At 45.6% G+C, this 22,743-nt stretch overlaps 1 protein-coding gene across 1 annotated transcript in view; it reads left to right on the plus strand.

Annotated features, from left to right (window-relative positions):
• EXOC6B (exocyst complex component 6B) overlaps positions 1-22,743 on the plus strand; it is a 267,115-nt gene that overhangs the window by 5,632 nt on the left and 238,740 nt on the right. The window contains exons 3-6 of the mRNA XM_009320896.1: positions 3,443-3,490; positions 5,709-5,799; positions 5,908-5,953; positions 10,466-10,670. Coding sequence (XP_009319171.1) covers positions 3,443-3,490; positions 5,709-5,799; positions 5,908-5,953; positions 10,466-10,670 — 390 coding nt within the window. The remainder of the gene's footprint in view (positions 1-3,442; positions 3,491-5,708; positions 5,800-5,907; positions 5,954-10,465; positions 10,671-22,743) is intronic.

Genomic DNA, 22,743 nt, shown 5'->3' on the forward strand with positions numbered 1-22,743 from the left:
TGCCAGGGGAGGTTTAGATTGGATATTAGGAAAAACGTCTTCACCAAAAGGGTTGTCAAGCATTGGACCAGGCTGCCCAGGGAAGTGGTGGAGTCACCATCCCCAGAGGTGTTTAAAAGACGCGTACATGTGGTGCTTAGGGACATGGTTTAGTGGTGGACTTGGCAGTGCTAGGTTAATGGTTGGACTTGATGATCTTAGAGGTCTTTTCCAACCTAAACGATTCTATGATTTTTGTGATCATTGGGTCCATTTTTGAGGAGGTACTGTCGAGTCATTTGTTGTCCTGTTTTATGTGGCTGGTTATCTCTGTCCAAGTTTAGCACTTCACACCTGCCACTATTGAATGGCAATTAATAAAAAGGCTTTTCTCTGAAAAGACATCTGCAATTCTAATTTTCTCTTCCCCCACGTGCAGTACTGCTGCGCACAGTTGTAAGATCTATGACGTTATGGGTGTGGGGGGGAGAAAATGAATAGGAAGCAATTGTTATTGCTTAGTGCATTCAGATTAAGGCGGATCTAATTAAACTGAGGCAACTGACTTAGAGCGAAGGGAAGCTCACCTTCTCGCGTGCGAAACCAAGTGGGGGATCTCGCTGCCCCAGGATGCGGTGATGACCTAAAAGTGCAACGGCCGTACGGTGGATTCCCGTAGGGATTAGATTAACGGAGGGAGAACGGCTGCAGCGGTGGATAACAAACCCAGTCTTTGGGTGCACCCTGTGGATTGGGAAGTTCATAAGTTGCTGACTTGAAGGATCACTCCATAGTCACCCTCCCTGTCTTAGGGAGGGTGGAAATCAGTGGTTGGTGGGTGTTGGACAGAGAGGGATGGAGTCAGCACAGCCGTGCGGGGTCACAGAGGTGCCCTTCGGGTCCATTCCCAGGATTCCTCTCCAGCGCCCTTTGCTCCTCTCTCTCATCACTCTGACACTCTCTAAATGATAGCAGAGTGATGTTTAAAAACCCCAAAACAAAAGCTCTGCTCCGTACCACATGTTCCATATATAGATGAATGAACTAATGACTTGAGCATCCCGTAAGCCCCTTGTGTGATCCCACCGTCTCATTCCTCACATGTGCCCACCTGTTGTCTGTCCCCCCTTGCTGTGCGTCTGTCTTAGATTATAAAATCTCCTTGTCTGAAAAGCTTCAACGTGTCTACAGAGAGTCTATATAAATAATAATCTATTTTTTTTCAATGTATGGATGTAGACCTTAAGAACAAAACAAAACATAACCCCCCCGCCCCCTGAAAACTCTTAGTGTGCAAGGGCAGAATATGCTCTTACTTTTTGCTTTAGCTGGGATTGATATGTAATTTTAATAGAAGACTAGTACAGCCTTGGCATTATTTTAGGAGCAGTTTTAAATTACCCTACATGGATTCCTTTTTCCTGGTAGGATTTTCAGGATATAAGCAAATAAAATAATCTTTGGAAGAGATGCTGTGCTCCTGCTCATAAAATCTCAGTACATCATAAAGGAAATGAGCAGTTTTTGCACAGGGCAAGCAGCCAGGAGAGCTGAAGCTACTGCAGAAGGGGGAGCAATATGATGCAGATGCTGTAGAGAAATTGAGTGCGAGGAGATCGTGGGACGACTCATCTTCTTGCATCATGGTGAGCTTAAAAACCAGCATGGCCAGCGTTAAAAAAAAAAAAAAAGGAAGCCTGTGAGGCTGGGTGGCTCTGCTCATTGAAGCAACACCAACCTCTCAGTGCGAGGCCTCCTGTTGAAATTTGGACCAGTCTGGGAAATTGTTGTTGCCCGGTATCTTTCAGTAGTGAGCAGGAAACAAATTGGATCCTGACTCAATTTTGTATATATTAATACAAAACTCCCCTCCTTTCTGAACTGGTTGCCTCATGGTGCGCTCAAAAAGGAAAGAGGTGGCTGTTACCTTCTGAATCCACCTTGAAGCTTGTCCTGCTTTCCTCTGCTATTGCTGCTGCTCCGTGCACCGTCCGTGTTCTGTTGGATAATTGCAGAGCATCAAATGATGTTCCTTCACTAGCGATAAATTCATTAAAAATTCAGCTTGTTTCTGCAATTGTTGAAAAGTGTCAGGAAACAAAGATCTTAAGTTGGTTTGTGTGATCTTATGCTCCTGACTGTACTTTGAGAGCTCCGTGTCGCAGCTCGTGCTGTCGTCCAAGCTCTGTTACTGATTTTGCCTATAGAGTGAACAGAACTGAAAACACACAGGAACTAGTTCATAAAATTTGATGATGCCGGCTGAAATCCAGCATCAGCTTCCTCTGTACAGTAAACCTGAGTAAAACTAGAAACCTCTGAGACATCTTACAGAGACGAGCCTTGAAATGAATATTTAGAACTTTAGTAGCTGTGAAAAGAGTATTCTGTGGAAAAAAAAAAGTAGTTTTATGGCATGTTAGTCTCGGACTGACATGAGGCTCCTGAACTCTGAGCAGTCCTTCTCTGCTGGTATTTACCTTTATAATTGGCTACTTTTGCTAAAGACCTGAAGCTGGGCATGTTTACTTGAAAGTTTGTGTAATTTTTTTCAGCTATCCCAGCTGGTTTGTAGAAGATGGTATCTCTATTTACAAACCTCCTCCTGTCTGAACTTGAATGAGTTATTCAGGAGAATTTCCAAAGTCATCTTTCTGCTTGTTGTCTAAATAATGTGTAAGCTGCTTATTTTCTATCCTGATGAGTCTAAAAATTAGCTTTGTTCTTATGTGTGTCTTTACTGAGTCAAACTGGTGCCTAGAGCCATCAAGAGCTGAACTGCTGTGATCCTGCTAGTCTAGGGAACCTACAAGTTTGGAAAATGGGAAATTTAGGAACTGTGAGCCCCAGCTTGATAGGATAGTACAGAAAGATGGTTCAGTAAAGAAAATATGTACTACTTTTTTATAAAGGGATACGGGAGCCAGGAGGAGGGATCCAGTGGGAGATGCACCTGAAGATGTAAAAGAAAATAACTGAACTTTGTACGTAAAGCCCACGTTTAAGAGTTCTTTTCTTACTGTGATATTAAGGAGTTAAAACGTAATTACAATCTATTTGGTGTTGGGAAGGGGAAATTTCATTTCATGAGACTTATGTCCTACCTCTACCACTCACATAAAATAGCTTTTAAGACGAGAACCCATGTGAGCATCTGCTACAAAATTTGATCAACCAAGACAGCAGCTTTTTGAGACTGCCATGCAACAGTATTAGCTCCTGGTGCCTTTTACTCTTCTCTAGTAGCAGGGAAGAAAATCCTTCATATTTGCTGTGTGGCTGTTGGCATCCCATGTGCCAGAATGGCAATGACTATTAAATCGGCTAATGAACAGTTTTATGCCACGCAAGAGAAGATTGTGTGAAAAGTGATGGTGTTTATGTACAGTTTCTTTTTTGTGAAGAACATTGTCCTGATTTACATGTAGACATGCTTTGTCTTTTTTCCTCAATATCCCCACAGAATCAAGTGACGGACACCAACCGAAAGCTGCAGAATGAAGGCAAAGAAGTAAGCGATACATTCATTCATTCTGTGTTTTATTTGCTTTTCCTTTATTTGGCTGTGCTCGCTAGTGGCAAATTACACTGAGCACCAATAACTGCTCAGCATTAACTGATAATGTACACGGCACTGGTATTAAAGCGTACATTGATTCTCTTTCCTGTATTTTGCTTTTTTGCATGAAAGATGAGTTGTGTGAGAGTGTTGGGAAGTGATTTTTCTTTTTTACTGCTGGTAGATTGAAAGTTAGTGGAAGGCAAAGCCTGGGAAGCAGAAGGGACTTGAAGCAACAATAATCAAGTTGTGGGCTTGCTCCTGCAGCCTTGAGTGGTGTGAATGGGATCGTTCATAACAATACTGCATCCAAAGCAGCGCGGCCAGCAGGTCAAGGGAGGTGACTCTGCCCCTCTATTCCACTCTGGTGAGACCCCCCCTGGAGCACTGCGTCCAGCTCTGGAGCCCTCAGCATGAGAAAGACACAGACCTGTTGGAGCGGGTCCAGAGGAGGGCCACAAAAATGATCAGGGGGATGGAACAGCTCTGCTATGAAGAAAGGCTGAGAGAGTTGGGGTTGTTCAGCCTGGAGAAGAGAAGGCTTCGGGGAGACCTTATTGCAGCCTTCCAGTACTTAAAGGGGGCTTATAAAAAAGGTGGAGAGAGACTTTTTACCAGGGCCTGTAGTGCCAGGACAAAGAGCAATGGTTTTAAACTGAAAGAGGGTAGATTTAGGTTGGACATAAGGAAGACTTTTTTTTTTTAAGATGAAGGGGGTGCCACACTGTCCCAGGTTGCCCAGAGAAGTTGTGGATGCCCCATCCCTGGAAGTGTTCAAGGTCAGGTTGGAGGGGGCTTTGAGCAACCTGATCTAGTGGAAGATGTCCCTGCCCATGGCAGGGGGTTGGAATAAATGATCTTTGAAGGTCCCTTCCAACCTAAACCATTCTGTGATTCTATGTATATGAGCTGGAGTGCCTGGCTCCTGCTTCACAGTGCAGTACAGCAGCAATTAAAGTCAGGGTGGTTTTTGAGCTGCATGGGTAGAGGCATCAAGGCATGGAGAAAAGAAAGTGATTGAGCATGTCTTGGAAGCGATGTGCGTCTAACCATGTTCATTCTTCTGCTCCTTCGTCATAAGGGAACATTAACAGACTGGGGGGGGACTTCAGAGCTGAGCATGCATGAAGGCACTGATGCTTGAAGTTTTTCAAATGCCTAAGATGGAGATGTGTGAGAACTCCCAGGGACGGTCCTTCTCCCCTCTTTTTCTTTCCTCCTGATGAATTGTGTTGCTCTACCCATATTGCGTATAAATCTACTCTTTGCAGCTTTTCTATTTGCTTTCTTAACTGCCCTCCCAGACACCCAGACTTCATTTTGCTCAGAGTACATGCAGGCATTACTATTTCAGTTGGCTGCACTGCATTTGAAAAACAAACGAGAAAATCCCCATGTTGGACTGCGTCAGACCAATTATTCTAATAAAGATTAAAGATAAAAATGCCCTTTGGGGAGGAGGTGATGCAGCTTCTCTCCTGAGTCAAATAAACATACCTCTGTGTTACCTTGAATGAAGGATTTGCTTTCAAGAGTAGAAGAGCCTGGGATTTCAAGAGAACTTTGCAATCTCAGTCTGGTACTGTGGAGAAAAGTTGGTACTCTAGAGGACAAATCCATGACCTGCCCCTTTGAAAAAAAAGAAACTAAAGAGTTTTCTTTTGTATGCGAAGGCCAACCCTTGTTTTGCCCTCGTCCAGATGCACAGGTTTTTCTGTGGGAGACCGAGCATTTAAAAATCCTTGTTAGTTTGTGATGGTAAGAATCCCCCTGGGAGCGAGCGGCCACATCCTGTCTTTGAGAAGAACTAGAAAAGAGAAGCTTGGAGAGGGAGTAGGGAAGAGATGAATGAAATGGGAAGGGGAAATCATTTTTGGAATTCACAGGACGTGCTACAAGGCTGGTATTTTGATGGCTTTGGTTTTGCTGCTTGCTTACTTAAAATTAGGCTAGGGAACGCTTCTGCTACTCGATTAAACAACCTGAAGCTGCCTGTCCTCCCTATTTCAGCAGCGCTCTGCAGTGCTCGGTGAGCTCTCTGGTTATCAGAGTAGGTTTTGTTGTCAACCTACTGTTTGGATGGTCGTGACAAGTGCAAAGCGGTTTATATCCTCTCTACTCTGTCTGTTTACTGTTCTTAGTGAAACTTTTTTTTTTTCCCTTTCCAAAGTTGATAATAGCAATGGAAGAGCTGAAGCAATGCCGATTACAACAGAGAAATATTTCAGCGACGGTTGATAAGCTAACACTGTGTCTTCCTGGTGAGGAATCTGAAATTGCTCTTTATTTGTGTAGCTGTTTATTTTAATTCATGTCTCTCTGCTTTGTGCTTGTGTCTCAATGCTTGTATGTTTTCCTTCTCTTTCCAGTCCTGGAGATGTACAGCAAACTGCGAGAGCAAATGAAATCTAAAAGGTAAATTTTGTATAGACTGGTGTTTGTATTGGAAAAGTTCAAAAGCACCCGTTTGGTGCTGGATAAATTAAAGAGGTTCTCAAAACTTAGGACTTCAAAATCAGCCTTTCCAACTTAACTTACCTGATTTCTGGCGGATATATTCATGGTCCTGCTCAGCCTCCCGCAGTACAGCCTAGAACCGGGATTGCAGCGGGCTCTAATTTTGTTTTGTGTTAGGCTTTTTAATTAAGGTGGATGTTCACTTTTTTCCAAGGAAGCTCACTGTCGTGATGCATGCAATCAATGCATGACTTGGTACTTATGCGTTATTAACTAAATTTAATTCTATGAATGTCGTGATACAAAACCTGATATCATTGAGAGAATCAAACATGAATGGAAGCCAAACACCTCAGAAAGGTTGTGCAGGATGGTTGAAGTTGGTGCGAAGGCACACGGCTTATTTTGCGGTAGAAATAATTGTTCGGAAGAGTGAGCTGAACTACAAGGACTTTGTGGCTCAGAAATCATGAGCTGTAAATCTAGGATTTTTCCCACCTTGCCTCTGTTGCGATGCTGAAGGATGAAACCGTGGTCCGGGATATTTGCATGGCTGGGATCCTGGGGGACGGTTTGTTTAAGCAGCGTGGGACTTCGGAGGCGCGTTGTAGCCCTGGGGGTGGCAAATCGGGCAAAGAGCAGCTACTGGAAGGAGGTCAGCTGAAAACACGGCAGGCTCCAGCTGAATGCCACGCAGGGAGAGCAATCAGATCCGATGCCTGGTTTGTGCCTGCCATCCATCCATCATAGAAACAATACGGAAGAAACCAGATGTTTCAAACAAGGCGATAACTAATTGGATGGGCGTATTTTTACACTTCCCCTCCTGCCTCCGCTGATATCTGTGGTCCTTGGACCCAGGAGCCTTGGATAAACAGATAAGCATTGCTCCTGAAAGTTGGGCTGGCCAGAGGAGTTATAGGGAGCTTATTTAGCTGTTCACAAAGCTTGCGCTCTCTTTCTCAGGATGGCTCAGTACAGAATAGGGCAGCGTATAGTTTGTCCAACTGTTTTTAGTCTGTTTATAGGAACAGCGAGGGGCTTATCCGTTGACAGATGTGGGGTGGGGAGCTGGAGCTGATCACAGCGCTGTGAACTTTAGAAGGAAATCCACATGCCGCTTGATTCCCTCGCTCTGGATAGTGTTTCGAGGGTTTGCTTCTAAGAATTGCTCCCCCCCCCCCCAAAAATTTCCCCCCCCCCCCCCCTTTTGGATTGGTTCATTTTGAAACAAATAGAAGTTGAAAGCCACATTTAAGGAAAATCTGAACCCTTGGCTTTTTTTTTTCTCCCTTCTTCTTTCTTTGTTGGGATTTGATGGCTTCATTCACCAAACGCAACACAATATGTTAAATATTTTTGTGTCTGCACCCAGTCTCACTTATATATCATTTCGCGATAGCCAGCAGGGGGGTTGGTTACTAGCCTGAGCCTTGGGGTTTGGGTACACAGTCTCAGAGGAGTAATAGGTTTTGCATTCTGGGTGAATAAACTCAACTCTCCCAAGGTAGACAAAATGAGTTATGTGCTGTTTGCTGTGGGGTGTTTATAAACCGAACGCAGGCCTTTGCCAAATGTAGCATCTGTGGCCATTAACTGGAGCTGGAGCTGGGGAACGAAGCATGGTCTGGACCCAGAGGAGTGACTCTGCAACCAGCAGAGAGAAGAGATGGAGAGAAACGTTTCATCTGTTGTTGTCCAGAATTTAAGGAAGGGACAGAAAGAGCTTTTCTCCAATAGCTGGGACACATGTGGCTGCTTGTTGGAAAGTGATGAGAAACACCCCTCTGCCTTTGGAGATCCCTCCTCGTTCTGCAGGGCTCCAGAGGGAGCCATCTTTTTTTACCCCTGGGTCACTTGTCATGTCCGTGAAACGAGAATGCTTCATCCTGCTTGTAGCCGAGAAGCCTCTGTAGAGCTGTACCCACCTGAGCAGGGCCTGGGTATTTCCAGAAGAAAAAAAAAAAATCAAAAGCCAGCTCTGACTCTGTTTTATCAAAATGCTGCTTCCCCCACTCGGCAAGCGCTCCCGTTTCACTGGTCCCGGGGGCACAGAGCTGGGCAAGAACACGGCCCCTCTGGGTGGCTAACAGGCATTAGCGTGAGGGATGTAATCTGGGCTGAGGCAGCAGTACTTCAGCCGCAGGAATTGCTGGCCTCCGCACATCTCACACAAGAGCAGTGTCGAGATTTCCTCTGCCCCCACATGTTTCGGACTCTGTTTTCGGCAGGCAGCCGGGGACCCCGTCAGTGACCGTGCGCTGTTCCCCCCCAGCCACCTTTTCGCTGCTTCTAGTTCAACAAACAATGCCCTAAAATATAACAACCCCCCCCCAACGTGTGTTTATTCCTCTGGTTTAATTTCTGGCTTTCTGTGCACTCCAAAGTTTCTCTCCAGAGAGGTTTGCATTTTATTGCAAATAGTCTTTCATACCTTACGGTAGTGTAAACACCGGCCGGGTTACGGGGTTAATCCGTTTGACTTCTGGTGTTGGGAACAGGACAGGCCACTTCTGGTTAAAATAACTCCCCTGTGGACCTGCCTGGAGTTCAGGCAAGAATTGTTTTGAATGGGGATATGAGTGTCAGTTTTTTTTTCAGTGGTGCTAATATGATTTTTCTGACTAAACACTTTTTCTCCCCCAAAAATTCAAGGTGTAAGTGGCAGGTGCTTATGGCCAGGATTAACCATGGGTATAGTCAGCTAAAGTTACCTTAATTTACCCAAGAGGTGACTGTGACCTGGTGTTGGTCTGAAATATGTTTTTATAGACCCTGCTAACGCTTCCTAGATGGTTCCCTGATAACTTTTTTTTTGAGCTTTGACCAGATCTGTGGTCAGACCAGGAGGAGGACGGTCTCGCGTTTTACATTGCCATTTCGGAGGGCCCCTGAATTCCAGTGAACAGGCAAATCCTATGGACTCCCACTTCCCAAAGGGAAAAGAGGGAGGGCGTTTGAGAAAAATGATTTGCTTAGAATAGTTTCCCATTTAGCATCTTCTGTCAGCCTATGAAGGTTGCTTTTATGCGGAAAGGTAGGATAAAATTTACAGTACCTTCCCTAAGGCCATTGGGCATGATCGAAATATAAAGGCATGCATTGTGCATAGGGGGAGAAAGATTGGGGTTCTTGCGTTCTTAAATTTATAAGGTATATTTCTTATGGAGTGGGGAAATAAATTATTTTCAACATTGCAAAGGTCGCATACCCCAGTGGTACAGCAGTAACTGCTGGAGAGGCAGGGGCTTTGTAGGAAATGTAGCTGTTGGACCCCTAATCTGGGGTTGGTATCCAGATTTTCACCTCTATCTAAATAAAAAGTACTTTGAGTGGAAAGTGTTTTTAATGGTGCTTAGCAGCATTTGAACAGTTGGGAGAAAGGTGGGATCTGACTCCTGATATGCGTGGGGAAAGAAGTTAGAGAGCTCTCATGTCCAGGATCGTTACAACAGGATAACAAGTATCCGTGCTAGTAGCAGATATTGGATATTAACATGTGCTAGACACTAATCTATCAGTCTGTGGTATATTATCGTATATTCCCATCTCCATGCTTCTGTCTTACGGCACCTCGCTGTTAGGGGTTGCTGAATCAGGCAGCATGACGGAGACAAGTCTGCTGGAGCCCCGTGCCCCAGGTCCAGGCAGGAGCGAGGCTGAGTGCGTGCTCACAGCAGGCATGTATACAGCACGCACACTTGTATACACGCAGAGCCGGCCACGCAGATCAACAGGCAGAAACGCTCCGCGCTCACAAGCACCAACAGCATCGCCCTGTCCCCCCGTCTGGCTGGTCGGGATGAAGGTGATGCGAGCGCACACACACACACACGCACCCAGAATAGAGAGCCCTTCACCCAGGAAAAGACTTAGAGATGCAGTCCCCAAATGCTGTATCCCATAACGTGCCCCATACCTGACATGGCCCTCTTGGTGTGGGAGGTGCTCCAGAGACCCGCTCACCTTGATGGGCGTCACCTCCGTCCACGGGGCTGATGGCTCTCCTGGGGAGACCAGTGCAGGGTCTTTCTGGGGTTCCCCCATGAGCGATCGTGCCTCTGTGCTCTGTGTGCATGGGGCTGCACTTTTTCTTGCGTAACCTAACAGTACTATGTGCGGTTGCCAACTTTTCCTTCACTGTGTGTGATATGGTGCCCCAAATGGTTTTACTGTGGGTGAGAGCTGCTGGGCTCAGCTGATGCTGGTCTCTTGTGACCCAGCTGGTCCTTGTCTGCCCATCAGGGCTCTGAGTGAGGAGCTGCTAGTCACCTTTGTGTTTCTCTGCTGCTCTGTTTCAAAAGGAAAATGATGCTTTTACGGTGACCTGGATGCTAAGGTCTATGTTCCTTTGAACAGAGCGGAGATTCTTTGATATATTAAATTATTTACAGTTAATGCACATTTCAGAGGGGAAGTGGGATGGAAAGAGCTTCTTCTTTCCACATCTGCCTTGCTTGCTTTCCCCAGACACTACCCTGCGCTCAAGACCCTGGAGCACCTTGAGCACACGTACCTGCCCCAAGTGAGCCACTACCGCTTCTGCAAGATCATGGTGGATAATATTCCAAAGCTGCGTGAAGAGATCAAAGAGGTTTCCATGTCAGACCTCAAGGATTTCCTGGAGAGTATCCGTAAGCACTCTGACAAGATTGGAGAGACGGCAATGAAACAGGTAGGACTTGTTTTGTGTGCGCACATAGTGGAGGCTTTTTTGGAAGAGGAGGGTGGTTCACAGTCATGTTAAAAAAAGTGCTACTTTTCCAATCCCAAGGCAGTAAACTTAGTTTTAAATATTGAAGTAATTTTGTTACTAGGTGAAGCAATGGTTCTTCATTCTGTGGTTGCTACTAGAGGTTATCTTCTGATTTTTTTTTTGTACTGTTGAAAAGCGATGGACCATTTTTGTCGTCGTTTTCTCCTGCCTGTATTTTGCTGTAGGCTCTTGCTAGCCCAGAGCCTGGGAGGTGCAGTCGGGGTGTGTAGCTCAATTTTCTGCTTAGTAGGACAGGGGCATTTGTGCTGCTGTGCCTGGTGGCAACTGGAAGACCTGGAGACACCAGTGTTGATTTCCCAGGTTCCGGGTAAAGCAATAGAAGTTCACGCACTGACTGCAACTTTATTTTTTTTGCATCTTAAACTGATTTTCAGATACTGGCTAAGCTTTCATTGCGGCTTGCTTGCATTTGTCTAGCAGTTGATGTCTGTAAAAGATGAACCTGATTAATTGAACATCCCCATGCGTGTATTAAAATGGAATTGCCTTTCCCCACTCTTCTTTAATATGCTAGTTTTGAGTTTCAATACAGTTTTTCTTATCACAGCCGGGGAGCATTGCTCACGGTGGCTCTTAAAAAGAACTGTGCTACTTTGAAGAAATTCAAATCCACTAGTAATGAAATGTTACCTCTCATGAGCAGTAAACTGTTTCCTCTGATAGTGATTGATGGATTGGACTCGTCGATTTATGCGAAGGACTCTTGCTATAATCTTTCACAAGATGATAAAATTGCGCTGTTATACTTATGGGTAGGGGTACAAGCAAGTTCGATTTTCTGTCTTACAAACACCATCCGTTCTGTAAAATGGTCTAGCTGGAGGATTTCTGTTAATTGATTTAATTTACAGTATATCCGCTGCCTTACTGACATCTCAACCTCTTCCTAGTGTTTTGGGAAAACAAACCAAGCCTTATATTGTGTAATAGAGCTACGGAGAGATGCCATGCTGCATCTGAGAGTTCAGCAGACTTTTTTGTTAGTTGTTGTGTCGAATCAAACTAGTCTTTCTGAACCTGCAGAAAACACGCTGTGACCTGGACATCCTGTCGTGGAGCCAGATGTGCACTGTGGTGATGTCTGGGATGGCTACACGTGTTATTGTGCTGAATTTACCTGATACTGCAGTTTCTAGAACAATTAATTGTTTGCAAAAACTACTCTATTTCTGTTCATTATGGCAGCCAAACTTTTTAAAAGATTCTTCCTTGGTTCCTGTGGCTGGAAAGGAATAGGAGTTTCATTTGTCTTTTGGTGTCCAATTAATGCAGCGAATATGCTACTTTAAATAAATAAATAACTTCTTTATATCCTATTAAGGATATTACCAGTTATAGAGACATAAGAAGATGCAGATGTTGCGTCGTCGTCTTGTAGTTTCCAGTGTTGTCGTCATGATGCTGGGAGGGATATTTAAACCTCCTGGCACCGTGGCTGATTGCTTTGATGGGTGGGGAGAGCCTGGCGGGGAGAGATGTGCGTGTCCAGCCATGTGTCCTTGGCTGCTTAGGCAGACCAATTTTGGGAAGTTCCCCATCATTTCAAATGGCTTCCTTTGCTATCTTCTGACTGAGATATTTTTTTTGTAGCTTTGTGTTTTCTGTTCCTTTCAAATCCATGGTGTACTTATGCATCTCTTCCTGTTTAAATCATAGAATCGTTTAGGTTGGAAAAGACCTCTAAGATCATCGAGTCCAACCGATAACCTAGCACCGCCAAGTCCACCGCTAAACCATGTCCCTCAGCATCACATCTACACGTCTTTTAATCACCTCCAGGGATGGTGACTCAAATGCTTCCCTGGGCAGCCTGTTCCAGTGCTTGACAACCCTTTCGGTGAAGAAATTTTCACGTCCCTCCCTCCTGTCCGTTCTGCTGCTCCTGGGGAGAGCTCACGCCCTGCCTGGAGCTCTGTTCATTCTCTATCTCTTGCTCTAAAGAAATCTGGCCTTTTACAGCAAAGTTAAAATCAGGAGAGGCACTGGGGGGTCGGTAAGGACCGGCTGCTCCTGCCCTAACCAAATACAAGAACTGGGGCCCGGTGAGTGAAACCAGCAGGAGTCAGGCTTGAAATAAGGGAGGAGGGGAAAGTTGGTTGTTCATTCGGTGGGTGATAGACCTGTGGAGCTCCTTGTGCACGGTTTTCCATGGCTTCAAGGACAAACTGGGTAAGTGCTTTTACTGGGTTCCTGGCAGGTTGCTAACTGAACAGACTGTTTTGGGCTCAAGAAGTGCCTGATCTGTCAACAGTGAGAAGCTGGGAGAAGACCTGGGGGGAAGAACTACATTTACTTGCCTTGTTGTTGTCCACCTTTTGGTGGAGTTTGGTGTTTGATTTTGCAGTACTGGATAATCTAAGTTCCTGGTTTGAGCCGGCAAGCAGCCATGCATCTGAACGAAACCTCCAGAGAGTGTTTTCTTTCCTCCTGTAACAATTCTCACTTCTTTCTCCTCTCTGTTCTTTAGACTCTTTCTCCACTCTTCACCTTTTGTCCCTCAGTGTTTATTTCAACTGCTAATGTTTTGAGCTTCTCTTAAGTTCATTATTTGTTCTTCAGCTCCAGATAGCCTCTCAACCAGCGCTCCAGACCCTACTTTGACCTGAACCAAGCACTCTGTTTCTTCTCCTTTCAGTATTTTTCTACCTTACACACTTGCAGAAGTTCTTCATCGTTCACCACCTTCTACTCAGTTCCAGCCAGTTTGGACCCTAAGGATTTCTGAACTGAGGTCTGGGTTGCAGTAGATTTTTCTTTTGCCTGTTGATGCTGCTGGCATCTGTTATGGGTGCATCAGAGCTTCAGCATTTCAGTGTATCCAACAGAAAAACAATTGAGCAGAAAAGACTTTTCCTTCAATGTAGATGCTGTTTGGGCTGTTGCAAGGGAGTATCAAAACAAGACGCACCAAGAGGGTAACGTCAGATGTTTTTAGTTTGCCTGCAGGTGATACAGTGAGGTATACATCTTCAGTCTCCCCCAAATCCCACTTTTCTGCTGTTTTATGAGAGCAAGGCACAGACTAGAAGCGGTTCCTGCGCGCTTTGTGGGAACAGAGTTACCTACGAGGTTGGACTCAATGGCTTTCCAGCAGTAAAGGTGTACCGTTCCTGCACGGTGGCTTGGGGAAGGAAGGTCAACTTGCCACTTCCAGTTGCCAAAGCCGAGGTGGAAGCAATGTTGGAATTTAAGCAACGTGCTAGGTTTATTCCCGCAAAAAGCGTCACGGGCTGCTTCACCAACGAGAAGTGATGAGGAGCTGAAGCTTTCGGAGCTTCCCGTTGCGTGGGGTCACTTCACGTCGTTTTGCCGAAAGCCATGGGCAGGGTTTCCACTGCCAGAATTACCAGTATCGCTTCTTGCATCGCCGGGTCTTTTTCCTCAGTCTCTTGGCCATGATTGATAGCCACTCTGGAATGGAGCGGAGCTGGCAGGAGGCCTGGGAGAGTTGGGGAACTGCGATTGGCAGCTAAATACATTCGGTTTAAATTAGCATCATATAAATTCTTTTAAAATTGTTTGATTTCACCAGCGGGAATGGAAGAGGGCTTGATACAATGGGGAAAGGAAATCATGTTTTTGTAACATTACAAATCTGAGGCTGATGATGACAAGAGCTGAAAATTTCATTTTGTGATAATCAGAAGGATCTGTCTTGGAGCGCTCAGAGCCGTTGCCGTGTTTCTGGCCGTCAGTCAAGGATGCGGGGAGCTTGCCGGCCCCTCTTTTGGAGAGGAAGCCCGTGGTGGGGTGAAGTCAAGTGAGACATTCCCCGGGTCAGCCGTACGCGGGAACCGGAGGGATCTCACAGCACGCGGAGAAACCTTATAGTCTCGCTGTACAAATGATGAGCTCTCATTGACTCCTTTCCTTGTGTTTTTTTTTAAATCTGAATTTTATTACCTGTGGTTCTGGGGGAATTTGCTGCATTCCAAATATTGTTCTTAATTACACAGCGCTTGAGCAGATGAAAGTAGCTGTGCGCATTTGAACTCCTTTTGGACTTTGGCCCTGTGAACCTGCTTGTGTGTTTTGTTTTTGTTAGTGTGTGTTTTTTTTTTTTAAAGATCATCTGAGTTCTGGGCTTGCCAGGAATGAATTACATCTTATTAACACTTGCTGATATCCGGTATGTGGTTTTATTATCTAGCTTAACGTCTGAAATATGCACGGCATGTGGAGGAGGTCACTTAGGATGGTGCTGCATGCAAAGTGTCCAGGGTAAGTGCAGTGAATGCTGCTACGCAGGGGGCCAAGAATAACCCATCCAAAAGCCATTATCGGATCAAGTTTGTCAGGATAGCCAAAATGTTCAGTGTGCCTTTCACATGGATGGAGGCAAACCAGCATTATTATTATTATTATTATTTTTTTTTAGCATCACTTTGATGTGTTGTCAAAGCTGATGTTTAATAGGTGGCGATCTGGTATGAGTTTGAATGGGTTGGTGTTTCAGCTGTGCTTTTTCAAGGTGATGTTTATTCTTCTTGCCAACAGATACCGATGCCTCTGTCATTTCTGAGCAGTATAACTTGAGAGTTGTGTAAGTATATCTTCCTGCAGTGGCAGAAAATATCGACCTGGTGATGTGAGCATATACGTACACTTAAAAAATGAGGCAAAACATTGCACAATGATGTGCACCACTAAAATGCTGATCTGATTTTGGTAGGAATGCAGTTCTGACCGTCAGCTGGAGAAGGTGAAGCGCTTTGGAGCACGGATTACCAGCAGCTCTGTAGAAAGGCAACTACGTCTCTGAAATCAGTGATTCAGATCTAGGGTTTGGATGACTTCCCTCGCTTCACACGCTATCCCTGCAGGTCAGAGCTGACTGAGAACCGCTCACGTACAGCGGTCAGGGCGTAGCGTCCCGCACACCTCCTCTCCTGTTTAACGTGGCTTCTCGTGCCCGCAAATAGCTTGGACAAAGGTGCCTAAATAGCACGTGGGTATGTGCAGCTCCCACTGTACCGATACGCTTTTCTCTGGTATAAAAACGTTCAGTAGCACAGGATCAAAATGCAGCTGGCTTTAGAAAGAAAAAAATCTTGTGGATGAGAAGTGGAGGAGGAGATTTATTTATTTTTTTTTTTTTTACCCCCAATTACTTGGACTTGGAGATGACAGCTGCTAATAGGCATTCCCTGTGACTGCTGGGATGCTGTGCTGCATGATTACAGGGCCATGCTAAGGCTGTTGAGCACCCAGCTGTGTGCTTCAATATTTTAGGTATGTCTGGATTTAAATTTAATTCTGACCTTGAGTTCCCCGGATTTATGATGATTGGTTTGAGGATGCAAGTTTCTTTGCATAGTTTGCTCTGTGCTACTGGTTTGTTCTTACAACTGTAACCGAATCTCAACGTGCATTTTTACTAGGAATACAGAGAAGTAGCTACGTGTTGGTGATGAGTCCTGAGTTGTCTGTTGGTTGTTTTTTAATTTTAAAGTCATTTTGAATACATTGGTATTGTAATAAAAATGCTACCATGTAACTTTTTGCAGACTAAATTTGAAAGCTTGCATTTTTTAAAAAAGCTGGCTCACGTGCAAGCTGCCCTGCCTGCTTCTCTGCACGATGGCCATGATAAAAACTGGGTGCACTCAGCTTGCCGGCACGTGGAGCCTGTTTCCTTGGCTCGCCGCAAGTGTGGTTTCAAGCGCTTCCCTTGGTTTTTGGATCCCAGGATGGTGTTTTGCAACAGCAACTATAGTCCTGCCCAGCAATGCTCGCTTCATGCCTCTGCTCCTCTCCGTGAAGTTCATCCTGTTGAACTCTTTCAGGATTTCTCTAAAAAGATGATGGTAGTGATGGGATTACGTGGGCAATGGAGAGTTAGAGGGTCTGTGATTCCTGGCTGTGGAGGACAGCGGGGCGGATACGACGCAGCTTCAGGCTGATGGTTTGTGCCCCAGAAACACGTGAGAAAATGCGTGGATGTGTTAGGGAGTCTGCAGAATCGAGGTGGGCGAAGGGGAGGCGATGGGTGGTGAGGGAGAGCAGCAGAGAGCTTGGTCTGCAAAGGTCGCACATCACAGCAAACGCACCTCGGCAGTGCAGTATCGCTTTTACTGGCAATGCCCGTCCAGAAACACAAGGTGAGGCTGGCTCCTGTGCCCTGCAGTGGAGGGGGTCTCCTGCCGGGAGCAGCCCCCCGGGGAGGGACCGTGTCCCTGTGAGGCTGCGCCGGCTCTGGCACCCGCTCTGCACAGGCAGGAGTCTCCCGCTGCGGGTGGCTTTAACCGAGCTGTGAAAACACGAGGGTTTTTTGTCAGGCAGTTTATTTGAAGTGATGGTGATAAGTAGAGACGTGGCATGCAGCGATTTCAGCGTTATTGGGAAATCCTGTCCCCTCCCTGGGCTTCACTTTAAATGCAAACACATGCACACCACCCCAAGCCACATGAGCGAGCGGTTCCCTGCGCAGCAGGGGGGAGAAGGACATTTTGTCAGTCTCCAGATACTGCCCGGTGGCCTTTTGATGGCCCAGAAAAATGTTTAAAAATGCAGTTTGCGTAGTGTTCTTAATTATCCTCATCCCTGACATTTTTTAACTTTATGTAATCTTTTGCAGCGCATATGGAAGTTGTTTTTGCTTTGTATCCGTATTTTAGAGTAAATTAGATTTTACTGCCTTTCTCTGGACGTACCGTGCAGGGGAACGTCCTTCTGCTGGGTGTCAGTGCTCCGGCAGCAGTCGATGCTCTCCAAAGGTCATGGGAGCCCCGTGTAAGACTGTCTCCCCTGCCACGTGGGCTGGATCCGCCGGTGCCAAGTCTGGGCTTATGTGTAGTGTTTGGAAGATCCCTGCATCCGCTTGCTCCGCGGGGGCCGTATTTTATTGACATGCCCCAGGACTTCCAAAAGCACCCTGAGATCTGAACTTCCCGCTGGTTTAAGCAGTGTCTCTTATTCCGAAGGCTTTCTTGAACCAGCACAAAAAGTAGAAATAATGTTGTTCATTAAAAGGAAGGAGATTTTATAGCCTTGGATGCAGGCAGGAGAGCCTTTTGAAAAGGTCAGTCTGGTGGCCGGGTATGCGGTGACTATTTACACAACAGAGGTGGGGATAAGGGGATGGTGTGTTCCCCTTCTGGGCAGGTTTGTAAAGCAGAAACTTATTTTCTAGTAGAATTCAGTAACAAGACCTTCTTAATCTTTGATACTGCTGCTTGTCTACTTGTTATAGTAAAGTATTATGAAAGGAAATGCATCTTCGGGGACTGTTCAGAAGTCTGATGGCCAGCTACAATCTCAGCTTGCAGGTCTTGGAGAGGAGGCTCACAAAGGAGGCGCGGTGAAGTGTGATGCTGTGGCACAGTTTAGAGATGATTAACGTCCTCTGGTTATTGAAGAGGGGTGTCGCTGTTAGACCTGCGTGAGCTCTGAGATGCCTTCAAGTGCCTTGGTAAAAATGTTTATTGTCAGAAGCTTATAATGTGTTTACACCTGTCCTCTTCCCCACTGCCAAGAAAGAGATGGATAAATAGTAGTGACTCCTGTTGGTCACTTACCCTCAGCATCTTTTGCTTAACCTCTTTGAAAACTTATTTTAGAAAACTGGTGAAAAGATTTTTGTTTTGCACTGGATTAAAATTGCAGACAAATCTTTAATAACTCACTACTTTTTCATTAAAACTTGGCCCTGAGAACTGTTTTCTTAAGTGTGTTGAACGCCATCTCGATGGTGACTGGACTAATCACTTGACACTTATTGTTTAATTTGGAAGATTTTTGAGACAAATCCTGGTGAAGTGTCTGCATTTGAAAACTCAATCCACCCGCTCTTTTCTTGACTCGGCAGTGATCGTGATGGGTTTTGAAGATGAGATGTGAGATTTCCCAGTGCCGCTTAGCCAGAGCCAGTGTGGTGGCTTTGTGCATGGGTCTGTCACCGTCTTCCGTCCCCTGCTTTGCACATTCAGGCTGGAGCTCACCTGCAGGAACCGAAGCAGTACCCAGCGAGGTCTCTCACGGCTGTAGGATCCCTGCTGCTTGCAGCAGGGATGAAAACCGGGGAGCGAAGGAGATGTGAATGATTTTGAGAACGGGAAACGTTTTTTTGAAGTGGCTCCTGAAGCAAATTGTCAAGCCAGGAGCTTGAGGTTAAATGTGATCCCTCGGCTTCCCGGTGGGTGTGGGAACGGAGAGGCTGTGGCAGCCGGACAAGTTCGGGTTTAGCGTCTTGGGTCGGGGTAGATGGGGCAGCCGCTTGATGGGAAAAGCAGAGGAAGGCATCGCCGAGGACGTCTGTAGGGGTGGACTGGAGGCCAACAGCGCATATGGGCCACGTTGGGGAGGTGGTGATGGGGGTATGTGCAGATGTAAGCATGTTTCTGGTCCCCAGTGCACGTTGTTTGAGGTCTTTGTACTTCCTTGTGCTTTAACTCTCCTCCTTCCCACATCACATAATTTGAGTGCAAATGTGCTTATTATCATAAAAGAACTTCTTACTCTAACATTTCCTGGCTTTCTGGGGAAGGTTTCTCTGTTTATTTAAGAGGAATTCTGTGCCTTTAAGTCTGCACTTAAAACTTATACTCCATAGGAACTTTATTAATAAATGGGTATTCCTCTGAATTCTTTTTATGACCTCAAAAATGAAACTGCTAAATCATGGGCCTTTTTTATTTCAGCGTATGTATGACTAATGGCCACAGGGACTGCGGTATCCCCAGTAGCGTATCCAGCGTGTTCTGTGGACATGGCTGCATCGTAAAATCAAAAGTTTAACTACAGGGCAACCATATGCCGGACCAGCTTTTTGTGTGGTTGCCTTTTAGACCTTTTTAAACACTTGAAATCCAGAGATGTTTCTTGAAATAAATCCTTTATCTTCCAACCGTCGTGATAGACGGTGTAATTCTCAAGGCTTTAAAAAGCCTAGGGAAAGTGCGGTGCCAAGTTGAGGCATAAGCACCCCTTGCTCCTTCTTTTGAGCCATTAGTAATTGCTGTTACGCTTATTGTATTGTAGCTGGGAAAAGAGGTGCCGTTAAACTTCTTTTATTCACCCTGGACTGCAGGCGTTCAGCGCTGTAATTTTCACTGGTCTTGCTTCTACTGGTTTTAATTATGTAGACTGTGAAGTTGTTTAAAGGAAAGCGCTGCCTGGTGCACCGGTCTCCCGCGGACGTGCCAGCTTTGGAGGTGAGACAGTGCGGATAGACCTCAGACTAATAAACCGGGTTGCGTGCCTGCTTTGGCATACCACGTGTGGGAAAGGATGTGGAGGAGCACGGGGGTCTGGACAGGACGGCCGTGTCGGGAGAGGTGATGGAAATAAGGCTTGCTCAAAAAGTGCTGGGAATTGCTCCCATCAGGATGCTGCTGCCCGGGATGATAAATTCTTCAGTTTTCATTTGGATGTCTTAGGCTTATTGTAATATAGCTGCTAATAAACCTTTTAAATGAACTGATTTTTCCTTATTTTTCTTTTTAAAAATTCCTTGAGTGGTTTTGGTAACAGATTCTTGTGCTGCACATGGGCTGGTTTGATCTCTCTGTACTTTCTCCAGCTGGTGAATACTCTTGCCCTGTGGCTGGCTGTGCATACCTGGAAGAGAAGCCGAGGAGGTTTTGGGAGCCCGGGTACTCCTGGCGTAACACAGTCATGTAAGAGTCTTCACGTACCTTCACCTGAAGTTGCAAAACAGTTTGTGGATGTGGCAAATCATTAAAGCCGCTGTGAAAATGGTGCCGGCACTTTGTTCAAGGTAACAGCCTGTCATGCTGGGACCCGATCTTCAGTGCTTGCGAGTGCTGCAGCCCTTTCAGTTCCAGCACCGGTTCTTAAAAATAGCCACTGCCCATTTAGTTTGGATTTGGCTTTTTATCCAGGTGAGCAAGATTTCATATTTATTATTTGCAAGAAGGATAATGTTTCTTGCAGCAAGCTGCCAGTTGCACAAAACACCCCTTTAGGGGAATGTCGTTGCTGCGTAACTTCTAGGGAGCTTTTGAAATACCAGCCGTTGCTTTTCAGCTGATGGGCTGTGACCGATTCACAAGCGACGGGGAAGGGAATGGATCATATGAAACGATGTCAGGGCACCAGGGAGCTCTGGTCTCTGGGTTGCTAATGAGATGAAAATGGGTTAGTATTAGTAGGCCTATATTTTTTTTTTACAGTAGAGGTACAATGGTTTAGTTTTCAGGGAGAGGACTCGAGAGCTGTGCCGTGCAGCGTGCCCTTTGCATGACACTCTTGTACAAATTGCAAACGGGTGTATGCAGAAATCACCAAGTGAAATCCTTCAGCAACCCAAGACTTCCCTTCCTTTTTTTTTTTTTTAAAAAAAACCACCAAGTTCTGCTGACAGGCTCAGGTCATTTAAGCCTCTCGACATATTCTTCTAATTCGCATATATAGCAAATTTAGAACAGCTTTCATTTGTGGGTAAAAATGCACTTAAGTTACTCCAGGACAGCTCAGCTTTGTTTCTCTTCCCTGTCTCCTTCTAGAGTTGGACAGGTTCCTGTGGGTGGACAGGGAGGGGATGTCTCAGACACACCGTTGCGTTTGTTTGACTTTAGGAATCTCCATCCGCTGCGATCTGAACACGGTTCATCACTGCAACCAGAGAGTCCAATAATGACACTGTTTAAGTGTTTCAAAGGCCTTTTTTTTGGTGAGAAATCAAAATCTCTCTTGGGTGAGAGAGGAACACGCTCCGCAGCAGGAGAGGTTGAAATATATAACTGATAGGGTGCTTTAGCCCTGCAGGATGGAAGTATTTGTCATTTACGCTGGATCATCCCAAACCCAGGTCTGGATAGCTGAGAACGTAGTGCAGCGGTAAGAAGTGGTTGGGGGCTGTCGTCCTCCTCGTGATGGGCGGAGGTGAGGACCGTCCTGCCCTGAATTTTAAGAAAGCAGATAGATGTCCCGCTGCAATTTCCTCAGGTGTGACACCGCTGTCCATGAGTGTTTCCGTTTCCCTTTCAAGGGCTAGGAGATCTTTAATCTGGTCTGTTTGCAAACTGCAGGCTGGAGGACGGGGAGAGAGGATGAAGGTAGAAGTGTCATGTGTGGTTGCCCTGGTTCCAGAGGGTGGATCCCACAAGACTGGGATCTAACTCCAGAGAAGAAGTGGCACCCTAAAAATAAATAAAGGGGATTCTTGATTGCTTCACTCTCACTTGTAACTATTTTTTTTTTTTTTTTCGTTGACAGCTTATTTTAGGGTGGAGAATGTACTGGTTAAATAGTCTCCTTGCACCGCAGGGAATGAAAACTAAAGACACAACAGCATGCATCTGCTTTAGACCCTCTAGGCTGGAAAGAAGAGAAGGGAGAATGTGGTTTTCTTTCCCCTTGCCAGTTTGAAGGTGTATTAGACCAGGAAAATGCATTCCCCAGATAACCGAGTATTTTTTTAAAGAAAACAGAGAAACTAGCACCTCTAGTATGCTTGGATGCTATGAAGGAAAATGGTGGTTTCATTGTCACAGACTGGGGAAGATGATGATTTAAAGGCCATAGCACTGCATGAGAACTGCATCAAAAAATCTGCTCGCCCTTGCTGTCAGCTGACGTGTGAAGGGAAACCTCTGTGCAAATGATTAAAAGTCCTTTCTTCATTCACTGGCTGCAGTGTGCACAGGGCAACGGCACTCTAAAAGACGTCATTACAGTGCAGAGCTGGGGAAGAGCTAATTTTGATGCTGTTGATACGTGTGAGGAGGCTCGCTAACTTCCAGCAATGGAAGGTGCAACACATGGTAGATAAATTTTTTTTTTTTCTGGAAATAGCTATTTTTGTGTGGTTTTTCCTGCTGTGCAAATAGGATAGACAGAAATAAATCATGCCAGTGCTCAGAAAATAAAGCTTGCGATGATCTTCAGATGGGAGCTGAACTCGGTCTGGGCATCGCATGACGGATTTCAAATGCACCCGGGTGGTTTGTGTAACTGGGATGGTGGGAGACCTCTGGGCCCTGAATAATTCAGGGACTGTGGCTTATCA

This window comes from Pygoscelis adeliae, unplaced genomic scaffold (genome assembly GCF_000699105.1).
Source record: "Pygoscelis adeliae isolate BGI_AS28 unplaced genomic scaffold, ASM69910v1 Scaffold273, whole genome shotgun sequence".
Taxonomy (NCBI): domain Eukaryota; kingdom Metazoa; phylum Chordata; class Aves; order Sphenisciformes; family Spheniscidae; genus Pygoscelis; species Pygoscelis adeliae.